The 27,414-nt window shown below is 53.7% G+C and overlaps 1 protein-coding gene across 4 annotated transcripts; it reads right to left on the reverse strand.

Annotated features, from left to right (window-relative positions):
- Positions 1–709: 709 nt before the first annotated feature.
- On the reverse strand, positions 710–26,689 carry FBXO41 (F-box protein 41). 4 transcript variants are annotated; one of them, XM_043918380.1, is made up of 14 exons: positions 26,421–26,689; positions 15,867–15,939; positions 12,957–13,966; positions 11,311–11,536; positions 10,755–10,828; positions 10,136–10,494; positions 9,195–9,436; positions 8,845–8,960; positions 8,570–8,722; positions 8,295–8,390; positions 6,657–6,775; positions 6,342–6,500; positions 4,971–5,086; positions 710–4,845 (listed from the first exon to the last, which is right to left on the reverse strand). In XM_043918380.1, exons 3-14 carry the CDS (start codon positions 13,826–13,828, stop codon positions 4,786–4,788), a joined length of 2,592 nt encoding a protein of 863 aa, XP_043774315.1. In that variant the 5' UTR covers positions 13,829–13,966; positions 15,867–15,939; positions 26,421–26,689; the 3' UTR covers positions 710–4,785. The 4 variants fall into 4 exon arrangements, with proteins under 4 accessions (XP_043774315.1, XP_043774316.1, XP_043774314.1 ...); XM_043918381.1 differs by lacking the exon at positions 26,421–26,689 and adding an exon at positions 16,337–16,424; XM_043918379.1 differs by lacking the exon at positions 15,867–15,939.
- Positions 26,690–27,414: the final 725 nt, after the last annotated feature.

Consider the following 27,414-nt stretch of genomic DNA (forward strand, 5'->3'; position numbering starts at 1 on the left):
GCTTCTGCTCCCTGAATCTGAGTTTCAACCACTTGGAGTTTGATGAACTCAAAAGTAGAATGAGGTGGTGGCAGGTCCACACATTGGAGTTTGGCATCCCTTCTTCAAGTAAATTTTTTCTAGTTGTCCCACCTGTATGATAATGATAATCGCTGACTCAGAGTTGTGGGGATGTGTTCAGCTACTTGTTTGATGTTAGAGCCACACAGTTTTAAGCCTAAGCACCTGTTCTTTTTTCTGATTTTAAGACCTGAGGAATCAAATCAGTGGGGGCAACCCCATTTTGTAAAATGGGATGTTGAGCCAGACCATGATGGGAAACTTGGTCTCCATCAGGCCAAATTGGATTGGCTGGCCGGAGCCCTCTGGTGACCAAGCCAGTGAGGGGATGAGCAGGTGTGTGCTGTTCCTGCTGTTCGTGCTGGGCTTGCCCTCAAAGATGGCTTCTCCTGGCTGAGGGTCGGAAATGACCTCAAGGCTCTTTACCTGCAGATGCTGAAAGCTCTGGCGGGGGCAGTGACCCACATGGCCTTCCTCCAGTGATGTCTACTGTCTTGAGACAGGTCTTCATAATACTTCAGTTGGCCTCACTGATGCCATTCAGATCATCCACCTCCTTGCTAACTCAGTGCATTTCAGCTACAGGAAGGTTTGGTGACAGATTGGCAAATGTGGCCACCTACCATTTACTTTCCTGAGGCAGATATTATTCCAGTTTCACCATCTTTTATTGGATACAAAGCCACAAATTCAGATGCCCATTGGAGTCCTTTTAAATACATACGCTCGGGTACATTCGGCAAAGGGCATCTATGGGCGATGTGGAGCAAAGTGCTGGGATGGTGGTGCCTGGGTGGGGCAGAAAAGTGGGGCCAGGGGAGGCCCCCTGGGGGCTGGAGGTACAGGCACCACTTCAGAAACAAAACCAAAAGTTGCTGTGCACCCCTCTGCCTGATGTGTTTGGGGTGAGGAAAGCTCCCCTCTCAGCTCAGGCCCACTGCACCTGGCTGTTCAGGGGGGGCATGGCATGGGGGCCAGCTGTGGAGGTCCCCGCCAGCAGGGTTACGCAAGCCAGGCCTACTGGCGCCAGCCACAGGGCGAGCCTGACCCTGAGCGCTAGGCCCTGGCCAGGGCAGAGCTGAGGCCTGGGCCCCTGCCAGCAGCGGCAGGCGAGACTTGGACTCGCAGCGGGGAAGCCTGCCTGATTGTCGGGGCAGTCTTGGGACTGGCCAGGGTCCCAAGGGGTTGGGGTCAGACTAGGAGCTGGTTGCCTTAGTTGGCCCTGCTATTCTGATCTTCATCCAATCCTAACTAAACCTTATCCTCAGGCAAGGCTGCAGATGAACAAACACACTTGTCCAGGAATAAATACACACACACACATACACACGTTACACAGCAGTATATACAGAAATGGGGCCTGGGAAAAGGCTGGGTGAGAGAGCAGAGCCACCAGGAGTAGGGAGAAGTGCCAGGCCCCTGGGGGAGGGCAGTTCCACTCCTCAGGGACTGATGGGCTGGGACAGATCCTAAAGCATGAGTTAACTCCTCCGGGTGCTTGGGCCCTATACCCGATCCCCAGCTTGTTTTCACCCCAAGCCCACCAGGAATTGGGTCTTTGGCACCAATAGTCACTCTGGAAAGATCGGCTTAGCGCCCAAGAGGACTAGGCATGGGTGGCTCCCCACCCACAGCCCAGAGGACTAGAGACCAGGAGCAGGGGGACATGCAGAACCCAGAGACAAAGCATGGAGTCAAGGCCTCTCAGCAGCAGGACTTGGGAAGGAGGCCGCCTTCCCTCCCCCGGCCCCACCCCAGCAACTGAAGGACTGGCTCAAACTCCACTCTGCCTTGGTCCCGAGGTGGTCTGGCCAGTAAAAGCCATGGTTCCGGGCGGCCCGCTTTCTCTCCCTCAGGGATCCAGATACATCATCTCCTTTGTTCCCTGCCAGTGCTGTGGGGAGGCAGCCTGAATAAAGCATGATGTACTCAAGACAAACACCGCAAGTCTGCCAGGTGCTGGGCTGGCAGGGAGGTGGTAAGGACACCGAGTGGCCATCACCGATGGGGCCTCTACACCGGCTGGGTCCACTGGAGCAGGGCCTGCCTTGGTTTGGTCTCCCAGATAGTCCTGTTTTGCATCTCATCAGCTGTGAGATATGAAAGAGGGCTCCCCTTTGGGTGAGTGAAAGATGAGGTGCCCCCCACTAAGGGCTCATCCCCCTGAGGAGAGGCAAAACTACCACCAAGCTGGTGAGGACAGGTGGAAGCCCACACACCCAGCAGTCTCAGGGCAGACATCCAGGCTAGGGCACACAAGCCTATCAGTCCTGGGTGTGCAGTGGGACACGCTGTGACCCATCTGGGCAGGGGCTTGGACCTATGAACTGTGCATCCACCCACACTCAGCTGGAAAACAAAGGATGGGGGACTCGGTGGGTTTCTGGAAACAGCCAGCTCGTGGAGAGGAAAAACTTCCCACCAACAGGTGAGGGGGGTCCTGTTCACCCTGCTGCCCCCAGTGCTGGTGACGCTCAGCGCGGCTGATCAGAAGGAACTTAACAATCACCAGGCCTTTCAGCACCATCTTTCTCACTCGAGCTCGCTGCCCATGCACCCTCACCTTGCCCAGAACTAATGGCAGCCATTCCACTGGGCATCTTCCCAGGGAGGTTGCCCAAAGCCTTGTATTCAGGGATGGAGGCTTCCTGGGACAGAAAAAGTCCCTCAGTAGGACAGGCTCAGGCCAAGCAAGGCATCCCTTTGTGCTTTGTCCAGGAGACAGAGGGAGGGCAGTACCTTTGGTCCTGGGGTCACAGGCAGCAGGGGCTATGAAGGGTGCCGCTGGTAAAGCAGAACAGACACAGCCAGGGCAGCCAGGCCAAGGGGACCTCCACCTCCCTTCCGGCCCCAGAACAGAGGAAAGTTGTGCTTCTCCTTCATGACTCCTGGGGACAGAACTGGGAGGTTAGAGCCAACAGAACCAGTTGCTCTGGGGTGGGGATGCCACACAGCCAAGGCTTCGTGCAGGGCTAGATGGAGATACTGACATGCCACCCTTGGTATTTGGAGTCTTCAAGGTGTAGGGCCAGAACAAGTCACGGGAAGAAAATCAACAACAAAAAGAGCAAGACACAGCTGTGTGGGGAGCCAGGAGAGCTGGATACGCTTCTGAGCCTGTGAGGGTCCCAGCTCTGGAGGCCTTGTTGCAGGGAAACCCAGAGTGGGTCTTGATGTCCTGATGCCAGGTTGCGGCAGAAAAGTTGGGTTCCCGGAAAGGACTGGGAAACTAGAGGAGCCCAGCCCCAGCCAGAACCAGTGCCCTAATGTTTAGGGCTGAAAGCCTATCTTATAGCAAGAGAGAAGGAAACCCTAAGATGGATCCAGATTACTGTTTGAAAGAACTTTCCAAATGGAGGTTGGCAGGACCCATGGCCTTTGTGCCACTGTGGGAGGGCTAAGAGGAGGAACTTGGGAGACCTGAGTCTTTAGAGCCATAGTGCCAGGACCTGACCCTTTGGAAACCGTGCAAGGGTCAGTGAGAGCCCCCATTTGCACTCTAAGCCAGTGATCCTGGTTCAGGTCCCAGCACTGCCCCAGGCAGAAGACCCCCCAACACAGCCCTCAGCCCATGGGTCAGTGGAGACTGAAGAGGGGGGACAAGTCCAATGTTGGGGCTCCTCCTTCTGGGCCCCAAAGTTGTGGCTCCCCACCAAGGCCACATCTTCCAGCAAGGTAACCGGACAAGGAAGCAAACTAAACCACCCCCTTACAGCCTCCTCCAGGGCCCAGCAGACGGCAGCCAAGTGATTCCCTCTCACATAACCTTGGGGACCCAAAGGCCATCAGATTCCTGTCCAAGCACCCAGATTAGAAGTATACTCCTTGAGGACGGGCACCGCTTCCCACTGCTGACAGCATTTCCCAGAGCTGGGACCTGGCCCCTCCAGAGGCTCGGGGTCGGTGGAAGGTACAGAAACAGGTACCTGGTAGCTCAGAATTTAGTTCTGGTGTCACGGGATATGTGGTGGCTGGGAGGAGTCTTGTCTTCTCTACAGCGGTAAAAACTCGAAGTGTTCTTGCCCTGGCAATATCCATCCTTGGGAGGCATGGCCTGGATGTCTTGGGGAGAAGTTCTGGATAGATGTCTTGCCCTTCCAAGCCCACGCCACTACCTCACTGAACCCCCCTACTTCCCACTTTCAGCTGACCACATCCCCATGACCCCTAGGGTTATCCCTGGAGAATATGGACCCAGAGCCCTGGCAGGCTGCCTGAAGGGGATGCCCCGCAGAGAGCTGGGACTGGGCAGGGGGAAGAGAAGGGCCTCTTGGCCAAGTCTGAGCTCTGTTGGAGCAACCCCTCTGGTCTGGGGCCTGACAGAGGCTCCCGACCAGGAGGCTGGGCCTCACAAAGGGGAGGCCTGCCCCAACAGCCTGAGCAGCCAAGGAGCCCCTGGTGGTTATTGCAGATCCTCAGGGCGGTGACACCAAGTGCTGGCGGAGATTCAGCTCTTCGCTGGCCGTGCCTAGAGGGCTGCTCCAGATGGGGTGGGGTGGGAGTCGGGGGCCAGCCGTCCAAGCCCCTGCCCTGGAGAGGCAGCGCTCAGGGTCAGGCTTGCGTTCCACCGTCCCAGCAGGAGGACAGGAGACTGACAACCCCTCTCCCAGAAACCAGGGATAACACCACGCCTCCAAAAGTCTAGTCCAGATCAGGGTCCTTCTGGAGGTCCAAAGAGCGTGGCTGGTGTGGGGCTGGCAGGGACCCTGCCGCCCCCAACCCGGGTTAGCAGCCTTCCACCTTGATGTGCAGGATCTTAGAGAAGCCGGGCCTCCGCCGTAGGGCCTGCGGACCAAACCTGAGTAAGTTCCCCTTGGGGCAGGCAGGCGGAGCCCTCCCTTCAAACACCCAGGTCACCAGTCCCAGCCGCGGGGTGCCCTGGGGGTTCTTGATCAGAGCCAGCTGCTCACCTGGAGCTTTGTTACCATGTCCTCAAACAGCTTCTGGGCCTCAGGACTGCTGGGCTCTTTGAAATAATCGGCAATCCCAATCTGAACCACAATGGACTTGAGGTTCCGGCAGATGCCTAGGAAAAGGTGAGTAAGGTGGGGCCCACGTCTGACCTGGGCGAGAGGGCTGTCTTCTCTCCTCTTACCAATTAATGAAATCAGAACACTCTGAGAGACAACCGTGTGCTAGGCGCTGGGAGCAGATCCATGCTGCCCCGGGCTACCCTGGGCAAGGAGACAAAGAGGGTGAGGTCCCAGAGCACAGGTTATGGTGGACTCTGGGAGGACGAGTGGATGATAGCCAGCTGTGAAGGGGTTCCAGCGACTTCGCTGGCAGAGGGGACCGTTGTGCTACCGTCTGGGCATGCGGAGATGAACTACAGGGGCAGAGTAGCTGAGGCACAGCTGCTGGGTCTCGGCCAGCCAGAGCACCGGAGGAGCAGAGGCGGGGAGCAGAGGGCTTAAGGGATTGGATGTTGCCATGAAGTCAGGGGAGGAGGAGCAAGAAGGTCAGGAGGCTGAGAGGATTCTAGAGGTTAAGATTTTGGAGGCCAAGCAGTTAGTTCTGACGGTCAGCCCGGGGCAGGGCCATGAGATTGAAGGGGAGGGAAGAAGAGGATCCTGGCGATGATAAGAAAGTCAAGGAACCTGCAGTGCTCAGGATATGGGGTCCTGCCAGGGGCCAAATGGTCCCCCATGAGGGACTCACTTGGGTGTGTGCAGCTCAAGCTGGGCACCTGCATCCTTAATAAAGGTGGAGGAATCACAGGGAGGGAGTGGGGGCTAGAGGGAGGTAGGGGCCAGCAGAGGCGTGCTGAAGGCTTCACCCTGAGAATTGTCCTGGGGGGCTCACACACATTATCTCATTAATCTTCCCGCCCATTCAGCTTAGCATTCAGCTTTAAAGATGGGGATACAGACTCAAGAGAAGTACAGTAACTTGCCCAAAGTCACACAGCTAATAAGCGGTAAAGACAGAATGGACACGTAGGTCAGTAAGTTCCAGAACCCATCTGTTCAGCCCTGGCCCTCGGCTGGAGGCTCACGTGGGGGCAGATGGCAGATGACGCTGAACAGCCCATATCTCGGAGCACAGGGCAACACAGGCCCATTTGGCTGAACTGAACCATTCGGGTCAGATGCTGGCAGGCCTTCAATGCCACCCTGGCCTCAGAAGGCACCGGTGGCAAAGCCAGGGCTAGAACCCCAGTCAACCTGACCCCAGTGTTGGTGTTTGCTGACCAGGAGCAAGAGGGAGTTGGCTATGCTACTTGCTGACAAGACATGGTAAGAGGCAACAGTGGTACCCCACCTATGTTCCCCATCACTCACTGTTGAAATGCAGCAGGGCCTTGGGGGTTACGGGGGTGGCTGTGAGCACCAGCATCTCCAGGCCCTTCAGGCCTTCCCGGCAGACCTCAGCCGCCACCTCCTGGGTGATCTCCGACACATGGTCCAACTCCAGCACCTGCAGCCGCATGCAGTTTCTTGCTAGGAAGAGGGAAGGAGAGGGGAGGGCCTGCTGACAAACACCCAGGTCACTTCCTGCCACCACCCACACCATAGGCCAAGCCCTGCTATGATTTCACTGTTGCACCCATGCCTGCTTCCCATCACCCCCTACGCCAGCCCCACGGAGAGACTCACCGAGCGATGCCAGGCCCTGCACCCCACAGCCGGCGCCCCCGACCCCCAGAGCCCGGAGGTGGGGCCAACAGCGACCGATCATCTGTAGGCAGCGGTTACTGAATCGCATGGGCTGCTGGCTGGAGAATGGAGTGGAGGGAGGGTCGTCAGGGAGCCCCTGGCTGCATGCCATCCTAAGTCCGCTCCTCGGTCAGGACCCGCCCCACAGGGCGAGGGCCCCACCAACCACCCAACTGTTCAAGTCAGAAACCTGGGATCTTCCCTGACTCCTCCTCCTTCACTTCCTGCCAAGACCTGCAGATTCTGATTCCTCAACAACTCTCCAACCCACACTCAGACCACAATCAGCATTCATCTGATCATGTAGCTCGTCTCCCTGCCAGTTCACCCAGTGGCTGCACTCACTCCCACATTCTCTCAGTCGGTCATTCAACAAAATGCTTCTCAAGTCCTGCCATGACCAAGAACAACAGCTGGGCCAGAATTCACCTGCAGTGCGGGAGACCTGGGTTCGATCCCTGGGTTGGGGAGATCCCCTGGAGAAGGGAACGGCTACCCACTCCAGTATTCTGGCTTGGACAATTCCATGGACTATACAGTCCGTCCATGGGGTCACAAAGAGTCAGACATGACTGAGTGCCTTTCACTCACTCACTGGGGACACAGTGGTGACATATAGACATGGACCCTGCCTCCAAGAGGTATGCAGTGTAGGGGAAGACAAAGGATGCTACCAGTCTGATGTAATCCCATTTGTTAAGATCTATAATCCCCCAATGGCTTCCCAGTGCTTTCTAGATAAATGCAAAAATCTAAATCTCTTAGGCAAGACCTGACCTTGGCCCAGCCTTCCTTTCCACATTCACTGCTTGTTGGGCCCTGCCCACCACTCACAGCAAACCTACTTCATCACTTAACAATCCCCAGCGGCTGCCATGTGCTCTGTACCAGGGACACAGAAATGGACATTCACACCCTCTGCCCCAAGAAACATGAGTCTGGTGTAGACTGACACATAGAGAAATTATTGTAAAATTGACTAGATAGGGGCTAGGACAAGGTGCAAGAGGAATGGAGACAGGGGAGCAGTGACAAATTCTGAGTGTCAGTGATGGGATACTGGGGACCCCGGAGGCAGTGTCATGAAGAGAGTCTTGCAGGGCACACACAGGGAGTGAAAAAGCCTGGCAGTTTGAGAATTCCAAGTAGAGCGATGAATGATCTCACACCCTGGACTCTCTGAAAACCAGCTCTCTTGTGGATTATACACTGACCTCCCTAACTGCCTTTCTCGTGTCAAACAAAGCTGGCTATTTCAGGCCAGCGTTTCTGAACACTCGCTGTGGGCTCTGCAGCCTTTAGGCACACATCTCATCTGAGCCAGCTACAGGCTTAACAAGATCCACAGATACTTGATACCACTTTCACTCTGCAGTTGAGAAACTAAGGCATGACTGGGTAGCCCAAAGTCACACTGCCCGCAAGCCAGGCCATGACCCCACGTCTGATTCTGAAGCCTAAAGACAGACTGATGAATGTGAATCTGTCACCCCAAACAGCACATGGAATGGGCCCAGGTCTGCTGGGTCCTCAGCCCCACTCACCACCCTGCCCATCCCCATCACTGCCTCTGCTCACCAGGGGTGAAGTGGCGCCACCTGGAGGGAGACGATCTCTCTGCAGCCTGCGCCCAGGGCCCAGATGACCTCATGGCCCACTGGGTCTGTGGCGCTTCTGTTGAAAAGACAAAAGCTGGGGCCACCCACTCTGGAGGCCTCTGCTCCTTTCCTTTGGGCTGCAGAGCTCTTGGGTCCCTTTGCCCCAGAGCCCTGCGGGGAGGGGGAAAAGGTATGCGTATGCAGAGCCCAGGGATCCCTCGGGCCAAGGCCTCGCTTCCAGCAGTGGGGACCCACCTGTAGGTGACGGCCTGCAGGGCACGGCAGTAGCAGCTAGCCAGCCACAGCGAACGGTCAGTGAGGATGTTGGGGCAGTGGGAGATGCGCAGGATCAACAGATTTCCCCCCGCTGCCTTCAGCAGAGACTCCAGGCCTGCCTCCAAGCAGCCCCTGGGGATGGCCAAGAAGTCAGGGCACTGTCTGCAGCCAGGTCCTCCTCCGGGAAGCACCCTGACATCACTCTGGGTCTGCAGTCCAGGAGCGGTCCCCCCAGCCCCACCCCATGGCCTCACCGGGTACTCCGGGCATACTCCTCTTTGCTCTCCTTCTTGCCCCGCTGCCGGGGCTTCAGGTTCTGCAGTGTCAGCGAGTGGGCTTGGGTGCACCACTGAGCCAGCATTGCCAGGAACTGCAGGGAGAGAGGAGATATCTGGGTATAATGGGATGTGAGTCTGGTTGGTGGGAGATGGACCAGCCCCAGGATGGGAGGCCTCAGGAGAACATTTCGGGGAGCCAGGTTGAAGCTGGGGTGTGGTAAGGGTTACCACCTTACCAGCCCTTGCAGGGCTAGACTTTGCCAGGGAAAAGATGGGGTCACAGCAAGGGTGACTGGGAGAGCAGGATGGCAGAGAGGGACAGGCACCTTGGAACAGACGCGGGCATTCTCGAGCAGCACCCGGGTCCAGACGGCGGGGTGGCGGGCCACGAAGCGCCAGTCCCGGCAGACCTCGGCAGCGTGTAGCAGAGTGCGTGTGTCCAGATAGGTGAAGATGCAGAACAGGGCTGCTCGCATCTTGAGGATCTCCGGGCTGATGACCTCATTGGAGCGGGAGGGGCTGCCCCTCTCAGCTCGCCGACCCCGCCCACTGCCTCCCTCGGGGCGGGCTGCACAATACCACAGGGTCAGAGGTCAGTGGGGGGGGTTATATAGGCGGGGAGCTGGGGTAGGGCAGGAACTGCAGGAGGAATGCGCTTGACAGAACCATGCTGGGGGACCAGAAACTGGCAAGGAGGGACAAAGGGTCTCTGCTTCCCCCTCCTCTGCCTTATCCCCCTCCCTAATTTTGCAAATTAGAAAAAGGTGGCCCTTCCTCAAGTGAACTTTCTTTTTGAGGTCATATATCATCACACAGTCCAAAGTCATCCCCTAGAGGAGGCAACTGAGTCAAGACTGGAGGAAGGAAAGGGTTTGGATAGAAACCGTGCATCTGTGAACAGAATGCAGGTGAGAAGTTGCCCAAAGCAGTCACCAGGCACAGCCATGCTCCCTGACCTGAACTTTCAGCCCTGGACCCACCCACATACGCATGTGGCCTTGTATGGATATGGGAGAGGGCTTGCCCCATTGACTCCTGGCTTCACTTTGAACTCTCAACTCCTCTCCTACGAATGTCACGGGAACGGATCCCCGTGTCCCAGCAGCTCCTGCCCTAAGCCTGCAGGACCCTGTACATGTGGGAAGTCTGGAGCAAGGGGAGAGGCGGTGCAGGAGCCCAGGAGATTTACTGCCTCCCCTGTGTCCCCTGAGAGCAGTCAGCACCACGGAAAACCCGGCCTCTCAGAACCCACCCCCTCAGGACTCACCAGAGAGCCGGCAGCTGCTCACCGGCCCAGCCATGGCAGGCCCAGGGCGGGGGACATCCGAGGGGCCCTCAGCCTCTGACTCGGTGGTTCGGGAGCCCACGTCGGAGACGTCACCTTCCTCCCCTTCCGTGCTGTGTCGACGGGGTCTGCGTTGCCAGTTCTGGATGGCCTGGCGCCGCAGTCCAGAGCTGCGAGGGGGCTGGGCCCGCTCCGAGCCGCCGTTGGCAGCCTGGACCCGCGTGCCCAAGCCCCCGGGGCCGCTGTCCTCGGGGGCCCCCTCTTCTGGCCGGGGCAGCTCCAGACTGTCACTGTCATAGCAACCTGAGCTCTGAGATGCAGCTGGGATGCGACTGGAGGCCCTGGGGTGGGGGGTGGACCAGACTGTGAGGAGCAAGGGGTCCTAGGCCTGCCCAAAAGCTCCAGGCCACCTACCACTGGCCAATGGCAATCCACCCACCCTACTGTCCAAGAGTCCCCTCTGAGTGTGGAAAGGCAGACAGAGGTGACCCAAGGAGGATGAGGGGAGGAGGAGAAGCCAAGCCCCAGAAGGGCCAGCAGACCAGTGGATCTTTCTAGGCGAGGGTGGGCTGTGCGGGGACGGGCCAGGCCCGTGGCTTACCCTGTGCTGGGAGAGGAGCCATGCCGGGACACTGCATACGTGCTAGGCATGGCCGGGCCTGCGTGGTGTTCTCGCTGTGCGCCCCCAGAGAGGGAAGGAAAGGCAGGAGGCAGAGGGGGCCAGAGGATGAGAAGCAGTGGGAGAAACAGGGTACAAGATGGAGATCAGAGATGGGGGAGAAGAGAGAGAAAAAGAAAAACAGTTGGGAGAGATGGACAAGCAGACAGACAGACAGCCCAGAGAAGCTGGCTCACCAGCCCCCTCCCGGTGCCCACCACGCACCCCAGACCCCGGCTTGTGGCTCCTGGGCTCTCATTTGCAGAGACGGGCAGAGGTGAGCCCCTGCCTGAGGCCTGGGGTTGCTGGGGGGTATCTCACTACAGCCTCAGGGAGGGGCTCCCCTATTCCCGGACCCCTACTTCAGGCCTGCAGTCTGCTCATGGGGAAGAGCCAAAGAAGGAAGCACGGAGTATCAGAGGGGGATTCAGGCATGCATGAGGCAAGGTGGTAGGGGTCAGATGCGCAGGCAAAGGAGGGAAGGCAGGTGGGCACTCACCGTCCTGCCTGGGGCCCGAGTGCTGGGCCCAGCACCAGCTCCCCCACCTCCGCGGCCCAGGCTGGCACTGGGCGTGCTGCCACAGCTGCTGCTGATGACTTGCAGCTGCCGCTCGGCCCGGTCAGCCCGCTCAAGGAGCTCCTCGATGAACTGCTGCAGCCGCAGCTTGGCACTGGCCTCCCGTGCCGCCGTCTCCTTCAGGAACTGGTCGATCTGCACCACCTCCCTGGGCCCAGAGCAGTCTCTTACCCCAGTGCCCTGTCCTGGCTGCCCACCCACCCACTGGAGGAGACCCTGAAGAGTAGGAAGAGACGAGGGCAAAGCTGGCAACAGTGTCTGCTCATGGTCACATAGGTACATGCAGAACACACCCAGGAACACTGCCCACACAACAGCGCATAGAGAAATGCATACGTTCACACCCCACCAACCCAGACCCAAGCACATAAACAGACACCCCTGCTCCCCAGAGAAGTGCTCACAGGCATGTTCAGTCACACACAGCCACCTCCTCCCTCCAGAAGCCCAATCAGGGGCACACACAGTCCACACAGCCCAGTAGCCAGCCCCACACACTCATGTACACAAATTCATATAGCGTTCATCCACAGGCACGCACAGGCTGAGGCACAGTCCTACCAACACATTCAAACACACACACATACACATTTTCAGAAATGTTCTCAGATGCAGAAAAGCACACTTATAGTTGCACCAACCTCCAGGAGCTGCACAGACACACAACATACTTAAAAGAGACATGTGAGTATTTACTCTCACATGTTCATAGTCATTCATGCATCCATTCAACATGTATGGGCACCTTCTAGGCACCAGGCACCGTTCTAGGTGTTGGGGCTACAGCAGTGAACAAAGCAGAAAAAAATCCCTGCCCCCATGGGGCTCATCACCATGGGGACAGATGACATCTATGTACTTCATAAGTCTACATTTCAAGACCAGAGGAATGAGGATAAGCCCAGCAAAGGCTGAGAGGAAGCCAATAGAAAGAGATGGAAATTCCAGGAGCACACTCTAAGCACACCTTGGGTTAGAAGCCAAGTTAAAAGATATGTTTCAAGGATCAGCTGTGTCAAATGGCTGCCAAGGGGCCAAGTAAGATGATGACTTGGTCTTTGTAACATGAAGGTCATTGATGACACGGAGGATAATGATGGAGGTGGACACCTGATCAGATGGGGTTCAAGTGGGGAAAGAAATCGAAGACAAGTAGAAACAATATTTTCAAGTTTTTCTCTGAGGAGAGAAAAGAATGATACAATAGATAGGAAAAAACCTGAGAAGAGCAAAGGGAAAATAGAGAATTGAGCCTTGTCTTTGGGTTGGCAGAAGAGTCTGGTGTCACAATCAGGAAACAGCCTTGTGAAGGAGGAGAGAGAAGGAAAAGAAAGACTCACACACACGAACGCGGCCACACTGTCATGGTCTCGGAGTCCTGAACACACACCTTCACGCCACTCTTGGCCCCACGCGCACCACCATTACATGCCAGTGGCCACAGGGCCCGTGTAATTCGGCCGCACACACAGCCACACTCACGATGGTGGCGGGAACACAGTGATGCCATCACCGACCCTGGTCCTTTCGCGGACACACCCACCCAGGGGGCCCCTTGGGCCACTCACTGCTGCTTGCGGCTCAGCTCCTGTTCTTTGTGCACCAGGTCCTGCTTGAGCGAGGCCAGCAGCTCCACACTCACGTCCACCTGGCGCGAGAGCTCGGAGGCGCGCTCCTCCAGCTCCTCCTTCTCCCGCCCCAGCCGCGCGCTCTCCTGCCGCGCAGTCTCCAGCTCCGCCGCCTTTCGCTCCAGCTCGGCCTGCAGCCGGCCCACCTGGCCCGCGATCTTCTGCTCCACCTCCTCGCTCAGCCGCTCCAGCCGTCGGTCCACCTCCAGCTTCTCCAGCGCCCGGATCTTGAGGCGCGCCAGGCCCTCTTCGTAAGCCACGTCGGCGGGCGAGGGAGACGCGGGCGAGGCGGACGCAGGCCCGGGGCAGGGGCCGGGCCCGGGCCCGGGCGGTGGTGTCGAGCACGCCGAGGAGGCCACGGACTTGCGGGCGAACAGCTCCCCCAGCGGGATCTCGATCTCGCGGAGCGCGTAGCGCGCGGCGGGCACGAGGCCCGGCTCCGCCAGCTCCTCGCAAGGCAGGCCGGCCGGCACCAGGTCGCCGGGAAAGTGAGCGAGGGGCGCGTGGTGGTGATGGTGGTGCAGCAGGTGTGGCGCCGTGGGCGACGGCCCGACCGCCTGCTCCTTGCCCTGAAAGGACGTGCTCTCGAAGACCTCGCGCCGGGCGCCCGGCACGGCCAGCAGGGCGGCGGGCTCGGGCGCCAGCGGGAAGGCCGCCGCGGCGCCGTCGCAGATGCTGTTGGTCTTGGAGAGAATGTAGAGCGTCTCGTACGTGTGGCTGTACTCCAGGTGCGCGCGCAGCGACGACAGGCTCCGGAAGCGCTTGTGCTCCCCGCAGCGCGGGCAGCGGTAGGGCAGGTCCAGCGAGGCCATGGCCCCGCTGCCCCCGTGGCGCCCGGGCTCCACCGCGGCCGCCCTGGAGGTCAGCCCGGCGCGCTCATGGGGGGACGCGGGCGAGCCCCCCTGAGGGGTCAGGCAGGCTCAGGGCGCTGGCAGCCAGGGGCAAGGAGGCTAGAAGAGAGGGGAGCAAGCCTTAGGAGGGTGGTAGCCCTATCCACCTCCAACCCGTATCCCCCACCCTTGACGAAACTGACTTCCCCAGAAAACACGTGCCCACAAGAGAGGGGCAAGGGGAGACCAATGGCCAGACCTGCCAGAGGAGACTGGCCTGCTCCAGTATCTGCGTGAGGACTGTGCATGTGTGAGAGTGAGAAAGAATGAGAATTCTCTAAGGGGAGGGCGGGGGGGAGGCAGTAGTTTTATTTAAAATGGGAACAACCTGGACATAACCGAAGTGCCCATCACTAGTAGAATGGATAAATCGTGCTATATTCATAATGGGATAAAAGAAAGGGAAAGTGCGGTCACTCAGTCGTGTCCGATTCTTTGCGACCCCATGGACTGTAGCCTACCAGTCTCCTCCGTCCATGGGATTCTCCAGGCAAGAATACTGGAGTGGGTTGCCATTTCCTTCTCCATCATAATGAGATGTTACCCAGCAATAAGAAGGAACTGTTGGTACATGGAACATGGATGAATCCATTTAATATCATGCTGCATGACAGAAGCCAGACTAGAGTGCATACTGTTGGATTCCATACACATGGAGAACAGACTAAATGGATCAGGACAGAAGTCAGAATAGAGGTTACCTCTGGGGCCCATCTGGACTAGAAAGGGGCAGGAGGTAAGTTTATGTGATGCTGAAAATGTTCTTTATCTTGTTATAAGTGGTGGCTCTACAGGTATATACATAAAGTTACACAGTTTATACATACGTACACTTAAGTTTAGTGTACTATATGTACCAGCTGTATGTATGTTATATCTCAAAAAAAAAATGCTTATTTCCATGTCTTGCAACCACACTCATCAAACCAGCTGGACTACTGGTACCATGCTGCAGTGACCAAGATATCACCTCACTTGATATTGATGATATCAATGTGTATATGTCACTGCTTCTGTCCCACTGTCTCTCATCCCTGCTCTGCCCTTTCCTCCAAGGGCCATGATATTTGTCTTCAGGTTCCTTCTGGCACAAGTCACCACCCTTCCTGGCATTCCACTCCTGGGCACCCTCAGCTCCTGCTGTCGATCCTGCCTCGTCTCTGGCTTCCAATCACCCTTCCCCTGCCTCGTGGGCTCTCTACCCTGTAACTGGCCTTCAGTCACCTCGGCTGTCACTGTGCCGTTTCAAGTCACAGGCCATCTGCTAATCAGACAATGTGGTTGTCATCAAAGGTCTTCACCTACTTGGTCCCTTGGATGATACCACTGACCGCTCCATGTGGGCAGGCTGCCGTGAAGCTGTCCTGTTTGGGTTCTCTAACCTTTTCTTCTAGCTGTCTTCCTAATCGTCCTGTCTTCTGATGGGAGGTATGCCTTCATGCCCTCTTTGCCTCTATCTAGTTCACTCCCACAGTCTGGTTCACTCATATCTTTAAGCCTTACTGTCAGCTCCACCTCGCCATCCTGACCTACTCTTAAGTTCCATTTGCCTTCTGGCTTTACACCTGGGTGTATGGATGGATGCTTGTTCTCTATGCCAGCCCAGCACCCAGTCCTCCTCCTGGCAACAGCGCCCTGCCTGGACATTGGGGAACCATCCTTTCTTCCCCACTTTCTCAGCCCATGTGGTCTGAGTGGGAGCCGGTGGTGTCAGAGTGTGATATTGGCCTGGCCAATCAGAGTCCTGAGATGGGCACAGATCACCTAACTTGAGTCAATGAGTCATTTCTCCAGGACTTCTCTGGCATTACTGGGGAAAGCATCCTCTTTGGGCTCAGCTTTCTAAGCGCAGGGGCGGGCCAAGCTGTGAGGGCCATCTTTGTCTCCTTTGGGAGGAACCTGGCAATGAAGCCAATACAGAAAGGTAGGACTGAGCCGGAGAAAGAGCGATTCCTCACACAGTTTGAGGTCCTGGTCTGTTCAGTTAGGTGAGCCAGTCAATTTCCTTTTCTGCTTTAGCCAGTCTGTGTTACCTGTACCAGGAAAAAAGTCCAAACTCAGAAATTAGATTCAGAAATCAAATTTTTTTGAAAGAAGGAATTAGCTGAACTAAACAGGATAGTACCGCTTCGCCTGTCTGCTACACAGCAGCAAAGCAGCCGACTAAACTCTCCCACTGCCTCTAGAGGTGAGCTAGAACTTTAGGGGACCTGTAGAAAAATGTCCAACAAGAAAGAGATACTTTGGCTGGAAGGGGCTCATCTGAAAGCAGAAAGGAAGAAAATGCTGCTATGCCCAGAGAGGCCCTTTCTGCCTGAGGCCAGTAATTCAATAGGGCTGAGAGTCAGATAATTAAGAGCCAGTTCTTGCTGCTAGCTAAAGTCAGCTCAAGCAAAGACAGACAGGCTGGAAACACAGAGGGAGACAAACCTGGAGCCTCACAGGCTCTTGACTCCTCAGGCCCTCTTGAACTCCTCCCAGCTCAACAGAGGCCACCGTGGCTTCCATTACAAGCAGGCTTCCAGGGGGCTGCAGCTTGAGGAAGAAGGGGCAGAGAGCTCTGCCTCTCACCACGGACTAGGAGTTTCATTGTCCTGCGGCAGAGCCCTACTAGAACCACAGAACCATGGGCTCCTGGGACAGGCAGAGCACCAAGATCTGTTGCTAAGAGACAACTCCTCCTCCTCCCCCAACACCATCACCAGGGACTTGATTCAAGAATTATAACTTTCAATGAGGTCTCTGGTTTGGTTAATAGCTCTGGGGATGGCTGAATGCAGACTGACGGAGAGCTTTCTAATGATTAAAGGGATTGTATTGCCAGGAAAGCCCCACAAACCTGGAAAACAAAGGCCAAGGATTACTCAACCCCTGAAGTTTTCCCGCCCCCAAATTTGTACCAATGGGAGGTGACCCCTCAAAGCCCCTTGTGCACATGGCCACAAAGCATGAAGGATAACGCAGGCTCTCAAGACAGCAGAACCAGAGCGGCTGCTAGGTGGGCCAGGGCACCTTGTCCACACTGACTGGTCAAGCTTGTGGTCCGGGCTATGGACCTGTGACCCCGCAGTGTTCTCCCTCACCTCCCCACTTCAACAGGAAGGGTTTTGCTCTTTCAGCTATCCGACTTTTCCTCCATTGTTATAGTTTGGCCATAAATGGAAAGTCCAGGAGGGGCTAGCTCAATACCATAAGAGACAAGACTTGCATTGGGGCTGGACATAGTAAGTGGGGGGGAACTTGGAGCGTCTCCTTCCAGAGATGGGACAAGTGTGTTTTAAGTTTTGTGAGGGCTAATTGCAGTATGATAAAACAGGAAATTTTTAAATTATGTGAGAAGGGGGATCTGTTTAGATCTTGGACAGAGGTGGAAGGGAATGGACATTTGTTGGTGTTGCTGCTCAACTCCAGTCCCCCCTTGGTAGGTACACACCTCAGTTTTCCCTTGGAGAACTATTCCCCCTCTGAGTCAGTGTTGTTTGGCTGACCTCACCGCCAGGCTCCATGAGCTTTTTCAGGGGAGCTCATATGACCTTGGCCTTTTCATCAGTCACAGCTGTCACTTGGTCCTGGGCACGTTTCCTAGGCCAGGCCAATACAGCCCTTCCAGGATCTGTGCAAAACTGGCAGGATGTGAGGCTGGAGCTGCCGGTGGCCCTTTCTGCCCTCTCTTTGGGCCAGGTAAAGAAAAAGACTCCTTATGACTCCCCTGAGCCACAGAGCCAGATGTGCCGAAAACTTTAACCCAGGACTTGTCAATTGCGTGAGGCAGCAAAGATTTTTTTGTTGATCAAATAATCTGAATTGGTTGCCAGGAATGAGGCTCTAGAATAACACAATGACCCACAGTGTCAAAAGACAAACCTTGGACTTCCCCTGACACACTCCCCAGCATCCTTTTTTCTTTCCCTCAACAGTGCCACTCGCAGCCCTGGCCATCTCAATTCTGCTCCCTGTTAACCATCAGGACTGGCTGATTTTTCCTTTGAATGCTCTCAACACAACTGTTCTCTTCTGCTTCATGCTCCCCCCACCCCTGGAAGTGCCCAAAGTCCAGTCTTCGGTCTCACAGCTCTCTAGCATCCTATATGAGGTACCACCAGATGCCTCTGATATGAGATAACTCCTGTTCATGATCTTTCAATGGTGCCCATCGTCTGTCAACTGCAGCCAAATTCCACAGCTTCATGCTTTGGCTTTGATGTAGTCTTGCCAATTTGAAAAATGGCCTGGCTGTTTCACTTGCATTTTTTGGGTTACTAATGGCTGGACATTTTTTCCACAATTTATCAGTCATTTATATCTCTTTGGTGACTTGACTGGGTACTACTTTGCTCATTTTTGTACTGAAGGTTCATCTTTGCTTATTGATTTGTAAAGGCTTTTTATAATATTGATCTTTTGTCATTTATAAACTGCAAATATTTTTTTCTTGTGTTGATTGGCTTTTACTTTTGTTTATAATCTTTATTGACATGCTAAAGCTTTAAAGTTTGCATCAGTAAAATCTTTAGGATTTCTCATTTTGTTGTCATTCTTAGGAAGTCCAACCCTACCTAAGGATTATATAAATAGTTATATTATGTTTCCTTTTAGTAATTTGTGGTCTCCCTTTTTTTTTTCAGTCACTCAGTCATGTCCGACTCTTTGCAACCCCATGGACTGTAGCCTGCCATCCTCCTCCATCCATGGAATTCTCCAGGCAAGAATCTTTTGTGGATAGCCATTCCCTTCTCCAGGGGATCTTCCTGACCCAGGAATCAAAGCCAGGTCTCCTGCATTGCAGGCAGATTCTTTACCATCTGAGCCACCAGGGAAGCCCCTGGTCTTTTTTTTAAGTTCAGAACATTTTTAAAATTAAGGGCTTTGAACAAACAACCATAATATTATAAACACAATGACTGGTAGCATACAAATACTTCAGGGTCTGTGGTTTCCTTTCATACAAAGGCGTTTTCATCCATCTAGAAATTTTTGATATGCATAGTGAGACAGGGATTAAAAAACTTTTTGTTATGGACATTTTCACACATATCCCAAAATAAAGAGAATATGATGATAACTCTTATGTACTCATCATCTAGCTTCAGAAATTATCAGCTCATGGCCAGTTTTGTTCATCTGTACACTGTTCTCTGACTTCACACCTCCTCCACCTCCACCACTGGATAATTTTGAGCAAGTCCAAGTTATTGTATTATTTCATCTAAAAGTACCTTAGTATGTATAAGACAACTTAACATTTGTTTTAAAAACTAAATATTAGTCACTTATTATCACAATATTATCGTCTTTTTATGTCTATTAAAACTCAAAAAAGTAGCCTTGAGAGGTAATCCAAAAGATTACCAACTGAAAAGACCAACAAAGTAAATATTCCTCTGGCAAATCTATTCACAGAGAAAGCAAAAGGAAATAAGTGCTGTGGCAAAAAGAAGGATATAACCACTGACACAGAGAAGATTTTTTAAAGTTACTGAAATGCTACCAGGTACAACTCCTGGCCCAAATTTATGAAAATCTGGATTAACTGACTGCTTTTCTAGGAAAATATAAATGATCAAAATTGACTCAGGAAGAAATTTTAAAAACCTGACTAGACTAATGGTTATAGGTAAAACTGCAGAAGTTGGCAAAGTGATGAGGGATATATTATAAGGAGAATGTGGTTCACACACACACACAGCTGCTCAGGAACAGGGTTATTCTTCAAGCACATTCAGTCCAGTGTCTGAGCACCCGTGTTTGCCTGTCTGTCCCAGCTAAGTTCCTTCCTGTGGGGGAATCTCGCCTACACAGCACCTTGCTAGCCAGGCTTCTTGAAGATCAGGGGAAGGTGTAATCCTGGGGGCACAGGTCTGAGTGTGGAGATGCAAGCTAGAGGAAGAATGGGGTCTCTGAAATCCAGGGTCTTCACCTGAGGCCCGCCCACCCCACAGTTTCCCTCCATCTCCTGGAGCTGAGAAATGACTAAAAATCATTCTTAGGAATATTTCTGCCTAGATTTACCCACCTCCTCAGCATAAGCATGAAGCTTTGCCTGAACACAAGCAAGATGATGGAGGGAGGAGGGGAGAAAAGAGCAAAACAGAAATGTGGTCCATTCAAATTCCATCACAATCCTATATTGTGATCACCTGGACAGAACCATTAGAGAATTTCCTCAGTATTCTTGCCTGGAGAATCCCAGGGACGGATGAGCCTGGTAGGCTACAGTTCACAGGGTCGCGAAGAGCCAGACACGACTGAGTGACTTCACTTCACTTCACTTTGGGCTTCCCTGGTGGCTCAGAGGTTAAAGCGTCTGCCTCCAATGCGGGAGAGCTGGGTTCGATCCTTGGGTCGGGAAGATCCCCTGGAGAAGGAAATGGTAACCCACTCCAGTATTCTTGCCTGGAGAATCCCATGGATGGAGGAGCCTGGTAGGCTACCGTCCACAGGGTCCCAAAGAGTGGGACACGACTAAGTCACTTCACTTCACTTCACTTTGTATTCTTGTCTCCCCAAACCAGCAACCTCTGCAGACCTAAGACTTGCCTCCTTTTTCAGCCTGGCCCTGTCTCTTCACCATCCTTAGGACCTGTTATCTCCTTCCCCCATCTCAAATGTCTATCTCAAGTCTACTTTTAAGCCCAGCCCAAGGTTCTCTTTGAGTAGAAGACTCAATCAGAGGTATTAGCTTTTTAAAAATTTTTTAAATGGCTTTCCAGTGTGTGAGTTTCATCTCCTCAAATAAGACCAACCATCTCAAAATGTGTGTCTTCTTTGGCTCTTGTCTACTGTCACATTTTCACATGTTGACTCTGCCAGAAACACTGATAATCTTGCATTGTCATGGCTTCCACTACCACATGGTCACTGAGAGTTCCTGCAGTGAACAGTATTATTTTTATCTGCTTAGCAAGTCTTCTTCATCTTCTGTTAATAGCAACATCTCATCTTTCTTTTCGATGAGTTTCCCCTTCCTACTCCATGTTGGGGTTCTGACAGGGCTGCCAACCCTAGTAAGGTGGTCCCAGGCCTGACCAATCATAGTACCTGATCTTGTTCATAATGATTCCTCAGGCTGAGCCCACTGAACCCTTCTCTGGGAATTTATATGAAAGACTAAAGAGACCTCCTTTAGTCTTATATGAAAGACTAAAGTCTTTCTGGGATCACATGCTAAGGATGATGAAGCTGTCTGTGGCCTTGTGCAACTTCCACCCATCACAAGGAGAAAACTCATGTATGGTGGGGAAAAAAATGTGGCAACACTCAGAGGGAAGTCGAGTCAAGAGTTAGAGAGAGTCCTCACCCATTTTTGAGAACCTGTGTACAGTTATGCCCAAGACCCACTCATCCCTCTTTTTTCCAGTTATATGCATTAGTACATATCCTTTTTTGCTTAAAATAATTTGGGTTGGGTTAGATTTCTGTCACTTGCAATCAAAAGTCTTAATACTCATATAAATCTGTATTTCTAACCTAGAATCTCTCCTAAACACCATTCCAACATGAATTTATTCAACATCCATTTACTGAGTACCTACCATGAACCATACCAGGTGCTACTCTGGGGATGTTGAGGACACACAAACCTACAAAATCCAATCCTTGCCTTCAAGCAGCCTGTGATCTGGGACAGACTAAAGCATTGGATGGTGCAGTCATGAGATAAAGGCTATGTAGGAGACCGGCATAGAAGAAGTAGAAGGTCCTCTACACTAAGCTTGAGGAACTTGGGGGTTGGGGAACCCCTGGGAGGAAAATGTAAGCTCCATAAGAGTAGAGACATTATCTTTCTCGATCACTGCTATTTTCCCAGCACTGAACAACAGTGCCCACTAGTGCTCCGGAAATGTTTATGGAATAAAGGGAAGGCATGCGTGCACGCTCAGTTGCGTCCAACTCTGCGATCCCATGGACTGTAGCCTCCTAGTCTCTCTTCTGTCTGTGGGATTTTCCAGGCAAGAATACTGGAGTGGGTGGCCATTTCCTCCTCCAGAGGATCCTCCCGACCCAGGGATTGAAGCTGTGTCTCCAGCATCTTCTCTACTGTCAGGCAGATTCTTTACCGCTGGGCCAGCTGGGAAGCCCAAAGGGAAGGCGAAGACTTAATTAGATGTAGTTGAAAGAATGGCCTACAGGGGGCCAGGGTCAGCAAGAAGGCTGTAGGAACACAACATAGAAACCGTTAGCCAAGGCAGCAGGGGTGTAGATTGGGAGAAGGCTGGATCTGGGAGCAATTTAGAAGGCTTGATGACAGAATGACTGTGGTGGGTATGAAAGGCGGGAGTCAAGGGTCAGGCTCAGGTTTGGGGTTTGAGGATGTACGTAGATGGGGATGAGGTTCAGTAAAGAGGGGAAATGAGTGAGGGCAGGTTTGCGGGGTAGAGTGAGTTTGGTTATAGATTTCATGAGTTTGTGGTTCCAGTGGGCCTTAGAAATATCTGATACATAGTTTTCAATATAGAGCTGAAAATATAGTTTTGGCAATTGAAGCTTAAAAACAAAAGTGGATGAACAGGACCAGGGAGAGGGTACAGAGAGAGGAGAGCAGAGAGGTGGATCCTCAGAGAGGCAGAGGATGGAGAAGAGCCAAGAAGTTCCTAAGAACCAACAGCAGAAATGGGAATTCTGGCAGGGAACCTTAGCGAGGAGGGGATGTCATGGATGGAAGGAGTATAGAAAACTGGAAACAACAGGAGTTGACCACTCAGGTCAGAGCAGAGGTGGGAAAGGTCCACTGGTGACTTCAGAGAGGGCCACTTGGATGAGCCTGGCTGCTGTGAATTGAGGAGGGGGTGAGGTGAGGATGTGAGTAGACAGTGAGTGGATGCAGAAAGCCCAGCTGTGAAGGGGAGGAGGCTGCATGGGAGAATGACAGACTGTACAAAAGACAAAAAACACCTGAACATATTTAAATGCTTCTTAGAGATAACCTAATTTTAATCTATACCATCACTTCCGCTAGCCTGGAGTTATCCATGCCTCAGACCTGTAATTTATAGCAATTCTTTTATTTTTTTTTAAACTGCTTCTAAGAAGCAGCAGAAAGCAGAGAGGACGAAATGGATGATATTTTAGTGTAGGCAGCTGAGTGCTTAATATGGCTAATAGTGAACTCACACCACAGTACTCACCCTGAAACCTGCTTCTTCCTCCTGTTTCCCATCTTGACCAACATGCTCATTGTCTGCTCAGCACCCTGTGTGCAACCCCAATGCCTCCTTGAATTCTCAAGAGTCCCCCTCAGATCTCGTCAGTTGCTGACCTTTGTCAATACTATCTTCTAAATATTTGCCTCTATTTGTTGCTCTTCCTTCAGCCAAGGCCCCAGATCTCCTATCCCCCTCTGTCTGGATGCTGATACCATTTCTAACTGGAGTCTCTAACTCCTCCAGCTTTGAATTCTCATGGTTTCTCAAGAAGAGATGCAGTCATGTCATTCTTCTTCTAATAAAGACATCTCTGAAGGCAGGCCATCTTCTGAGAGGTACAGTCTACCCTGCCTGGCCGGCCCTCAGAGCCGGCTGGAATCTGACCACCACTCAGCTTGCCAGCCCCAGTTGATGCCCAGTGAGCCCTGCGGGGCTTAGCTTCACTGAGAAGCGCCATGTGACATTATATGCTTGTCTCTTGGCTCCTGCTGGTCCCTCTTTCTGGGACCCCCTCCACGAACTGGTGAATTCTGCAGGCTCAGCTCAGATGCTACTCTTTCCATGAAGCCTTCCACCCACTCCTCCAGTTCAAGTCACGTCATAACATGAATCGCTGCTCACCATAGCTCTTCACACATGGTAAACAGGTGTGAACACCTGGTAACATCACATACTGGATGGTCATGGACTTGTTCACACAGCTGATCCTATTCTTCACATACATTTGGAGGGCAGGGGCAATACAACTGACTCATCCTCACACCTTCCACAAACAGAGCAGACATGAGTATATTCTTGGAGGAATCACAATGAATAATGGAGGATGAACAGATTGATTTACATAACCAAAGTGATTTCCACCACTCTTCATCATGGAATGGGTGAATCTGGTTACAATTTAAATCAACCCAGGAATCCGCTTGTGTAACATATTCTTCCCTGGCTCTGCAAGTCACCGCTGGGAGGTCAGACCTTGATGTGTCTTCTCGACACCGTGGCTCTAGCAGAGCTCCAAGGTTTAGGACTTGTCTGCTTCATTCTATTTTATCCACCCAACAAAAAGATGTCAAGTAGAAGGCCCATGCCAGGCACTGAGGACACAAGACAAGATGACTAAGACAGTAACGCTGTCAAAGTGCTTGCAGTCTAACAATCAAAACAGTGAACATTTACCTACTAATTATTCTGGTGAGATAACATGGTTCTCATTTAGTGCTCAAGACAGTCCTGCCAAGAACATAGCATCATCATTTTAAGATGAGGAAATTGAGGCTCAGAACATCCAGACCATGTGTCCAAGACTAGTAAGTGACTGTTACAAACTGCTGCTTTGGTGGCACCCAATGAGCCATGCCTCCCAGCATCCTTGCCCTCACGTGGTCCTCTCCCACACTGACTCAGAGCTAGGCTATGTGACTTTGGCTGGTGGGACGTTAATCAAGCCTGATGCAAGCAAGGTTTGATAAGCAGTTGCTTAGAGTTTATCCTCTTGGAATAACTTCCCCTGGGGACCCAGCTGTCATGTAGAAAACTTGGGCTTGACTACTGGGTGATTAGATGCCGTGTGTAGAGAGGCACTGTAGGATGAAAGGCCACCTTTCCAGCCAGTCTCTCAACTGTATGCACCTGAGAAGAGCCAGGTGAACCCATAGTCACAGCCGGCCCACAGACCATAATAAATCATAAATCAGTATTATTTTAAGCCCCTGTATACCGGGGAGGTTTGTTACACACCAGAGAATAACTGAAACAGTGACAAGCTAGGAATTGAACCCAGCACTGTTTGACTGACTTCAAAACCACGCTCTTAGTTTCAATACTGTGTTCCTTCTGGTTGGGAGTGGCATGTCATACCAATACTATAATATTTATAGGTTGGCCCATAGTAGCACTCAATATGTTTATGTCGAATGAATGAAAAAGGGTGTGGTGGGCTACCAGAGAGATAGGAAAGTCCACAGAATTCAAAGGCAAGATGGCGGTTACCTTTCCACAGCCATGATCCCCTTTCCCACTACAATTATTCCAAGAACAAATAGCCCCTAAATCTAGAAATATGTGGATATCGCCAAACTCCCTCTGTTTGTCTCTTTCTCTGTTAAATTCAAATCAGGTAAAATTGAGAATTTCAAAGAGTTTGGTTTTGATGGTCATCCCCCTTTGCCCCCAACTCTCCACCAAGCCCCTGGCATCTTTTCTTCCTCCTATGTTGCTTTCTAGACCCAAAAGCTCTTTCTCCCTCTTTCCATATAAAATCCACATGCAGGAAAGCAGAGAAGGTGGAAATTACAGAAATGAGGAAGGAAGACTTGGATATTAGTAGATGGCATTACAGGCCAAAGACATGATACCCCAAGCTCAGTGCTTCCAGGAGCCATCTGCCAGCAGGTGGAGGAGGGGGAGGTAACTGGAGGTGTCCCTGTGGCTGGAGAATAAAGGACTGCCCCCTGAATCCCCCAAGAACACAGAGGCTCTGGCTGTCTCCACCTGGGGCTGTGGCCCAACATCTGTCCCTCTCAGAGTAGTCACTGTCACCTGGAAAAGACCCACGGGGGTCACTGCATCCAGTCCTCTGCTTCTTGGTAGCCCTGACACTGCCTTTTCTGTTCTAAGCTCCCCCTCACTCTCAGGCTCCTGCAAGCATGCACACACCTCCCAAGGTCACACACACATGGCTCCAGCACCGGGATCCCATACCCAGAAAACCACCTGGGTCCCCCACTGCAGACTCAACTAAGGAGAGAGCAGGCCCCACTCCTGGTCACAGGCAGAGGGTGGCGAGCGCTTACGGGCACCGTGGCACACACTGACATGCAAGCAATGCAGTGGGGCACACATATCCAGATCTCTGTGGGCACAGTCACCGGCAGAAGCACCAGGATGTGAGGAAACATGCGTGCACACGCATGCACACCTCGAGACCATCACACGTGCACACAAACCCTCCCACCCTCAGACACCCGCACAGGTGCCCAGCCAGGCCTCAACACCAACCCCCTCCCCCACCCCTTTGCAGAAGCAGGTGGAAAGGGCTGGGGTTTGAGGGCGCTCTTTCTCCTCCCTCCCTCGGGTCCCTGCTCTCCAAGGTCCAGAGTCCCAGTGGGGTTTGGAGCCCGCCCCGCCCCCCAACCTGGCTTGAGGAACGAATGGCGAGAGGGGGGATGGGAAGCCTGGTCTCGAATCGTTCTGATTTTAAGTCCTTATATTAACCCCTTCTTTGCCTCTGGCCTGCTCCAATCCCCCGCGGTCCGGGAGCCTCCCGGGCCTCCAGAGGGCTGTGGGGGAGAAGCAAGGGGAGGAGGCAGCGACTGGGGTCCTCCCTGCCTTCTCTCTAGGAGCGGTCCCGCAGCGCGCCCGCGACTCGCCCTTACCTCCTCCACCCCGCGACGAGGCCAGGCCCCGCGGCCCTCGGCTGGGGGTGCAGAGGCAGCCCCCGCGTGCCCGGGCCAGATGCAGGGCCGCCTCGGGGCCTCGGATCTCGCTCCCCTCCGCAGCCTCGGGTGGCCGCCGCGGCTGGCGCCCCCGCCTCCCTATCGGGGCGGGGGCGGCCAAGCCTCCCAGCCAGTCGCAGCGGGAGGGGCACACAAACAGGGTGGGGGAAGGATGGAGGAGGGAGGAGGGGGCGCGCGGCCGGAGGAAAGGAAAGGAAGGGGTAGGGAGGCGGCGAGGAGGTGGGGCAGAGCCGGCCCCTCCTCCGGGGCGGGCTCTCCTGCGAGCTGGGGAGCGGCAGATGCCGCCAGAAGCGGCTGCGCCGGGACCCCACGTTTTCCGCGGAAGGTGGCTTCGGTGGGGGAGGGGTCCGCGGCGCCGCCCTGGGGGTGCTAGGGCCTCTCCGGCCGAGCTCCTCCTGGGTCCCTGTCTTCCCTGGTCGCGGCACCGCCCAGTGCACTCCCCCTGCCCCAGGCACCTCGGTTGTGACTTCTGCTGCCCACCTTTAATTCGAACCTCTCCGCCCTAACCCTACCAGTCCGGTTTGGGCCTGCTCCCACCCGGGGCAAACCCTGGGGTGCGGAATTCTATGGGTCTGGAAGAGGGCCGGCGCGCTGCGCTACTAAGATCTGCGCCACCGGCCCTATGCAGCCGCCAGGGATGCGCGCCTGGGGTGTGCACTCAGCGACTTCGGGTCACAGCCTTCGAGGAGACTGTCTGGCCCATCCCCTCTGGGCATCCCCAGCGACCCAGAGGAACTAGGAGTTCTTCGGCCAGACTCCACCAGGTCCCGGGACCCAATCTTGCCCTTGAGGGTGCCGTCTAGGAGCACATGTCCCCCGTCACAAATCCTAGTCGGGACCTGGAGGGGGAAGAAAGGGACAGGAGACCGCTGGTTCCTTCCCACCCACTCCCATCTCAAACTTGGTTAGGGGA

Source organism: Cervus elaphus, chromosome 11, assembly GCF_910594005.1.
Source record: "Cervus elaphus chromosome 11, mCerEla1.1, whole genome shotgun sequence".
Lineage (NCBI taxonomy): Eukaryota > Metazoa > Chordata > Mammalia > Artiodactyla > Cervidae > Cervus > Cervus elaphus.

Coding starts and splice junctions, on each gene's coding strand:
- FBXO41 (XM_043918379.1), bottom strand. CDS start 13,828: ATGGCCTCGCTGGACCTGCCCTACCGCTGCCCGCGCTGCGGGGAGCAC. Junction 10,829..11,310: donor CTCGGGCCCCAGGCAGGACG/GTGAGTGCCCAC, acceptor GGGGGCGCACAG/CGAGAACACCACGCAGGCCC. Junction 6,501..6,656: donor GCAGGGCCTGGCATCGCTCG/GTGAGTCTCTCC, acceptor CCCTCTTCCTAG/CAAGAAACTGCATGCGGCTG.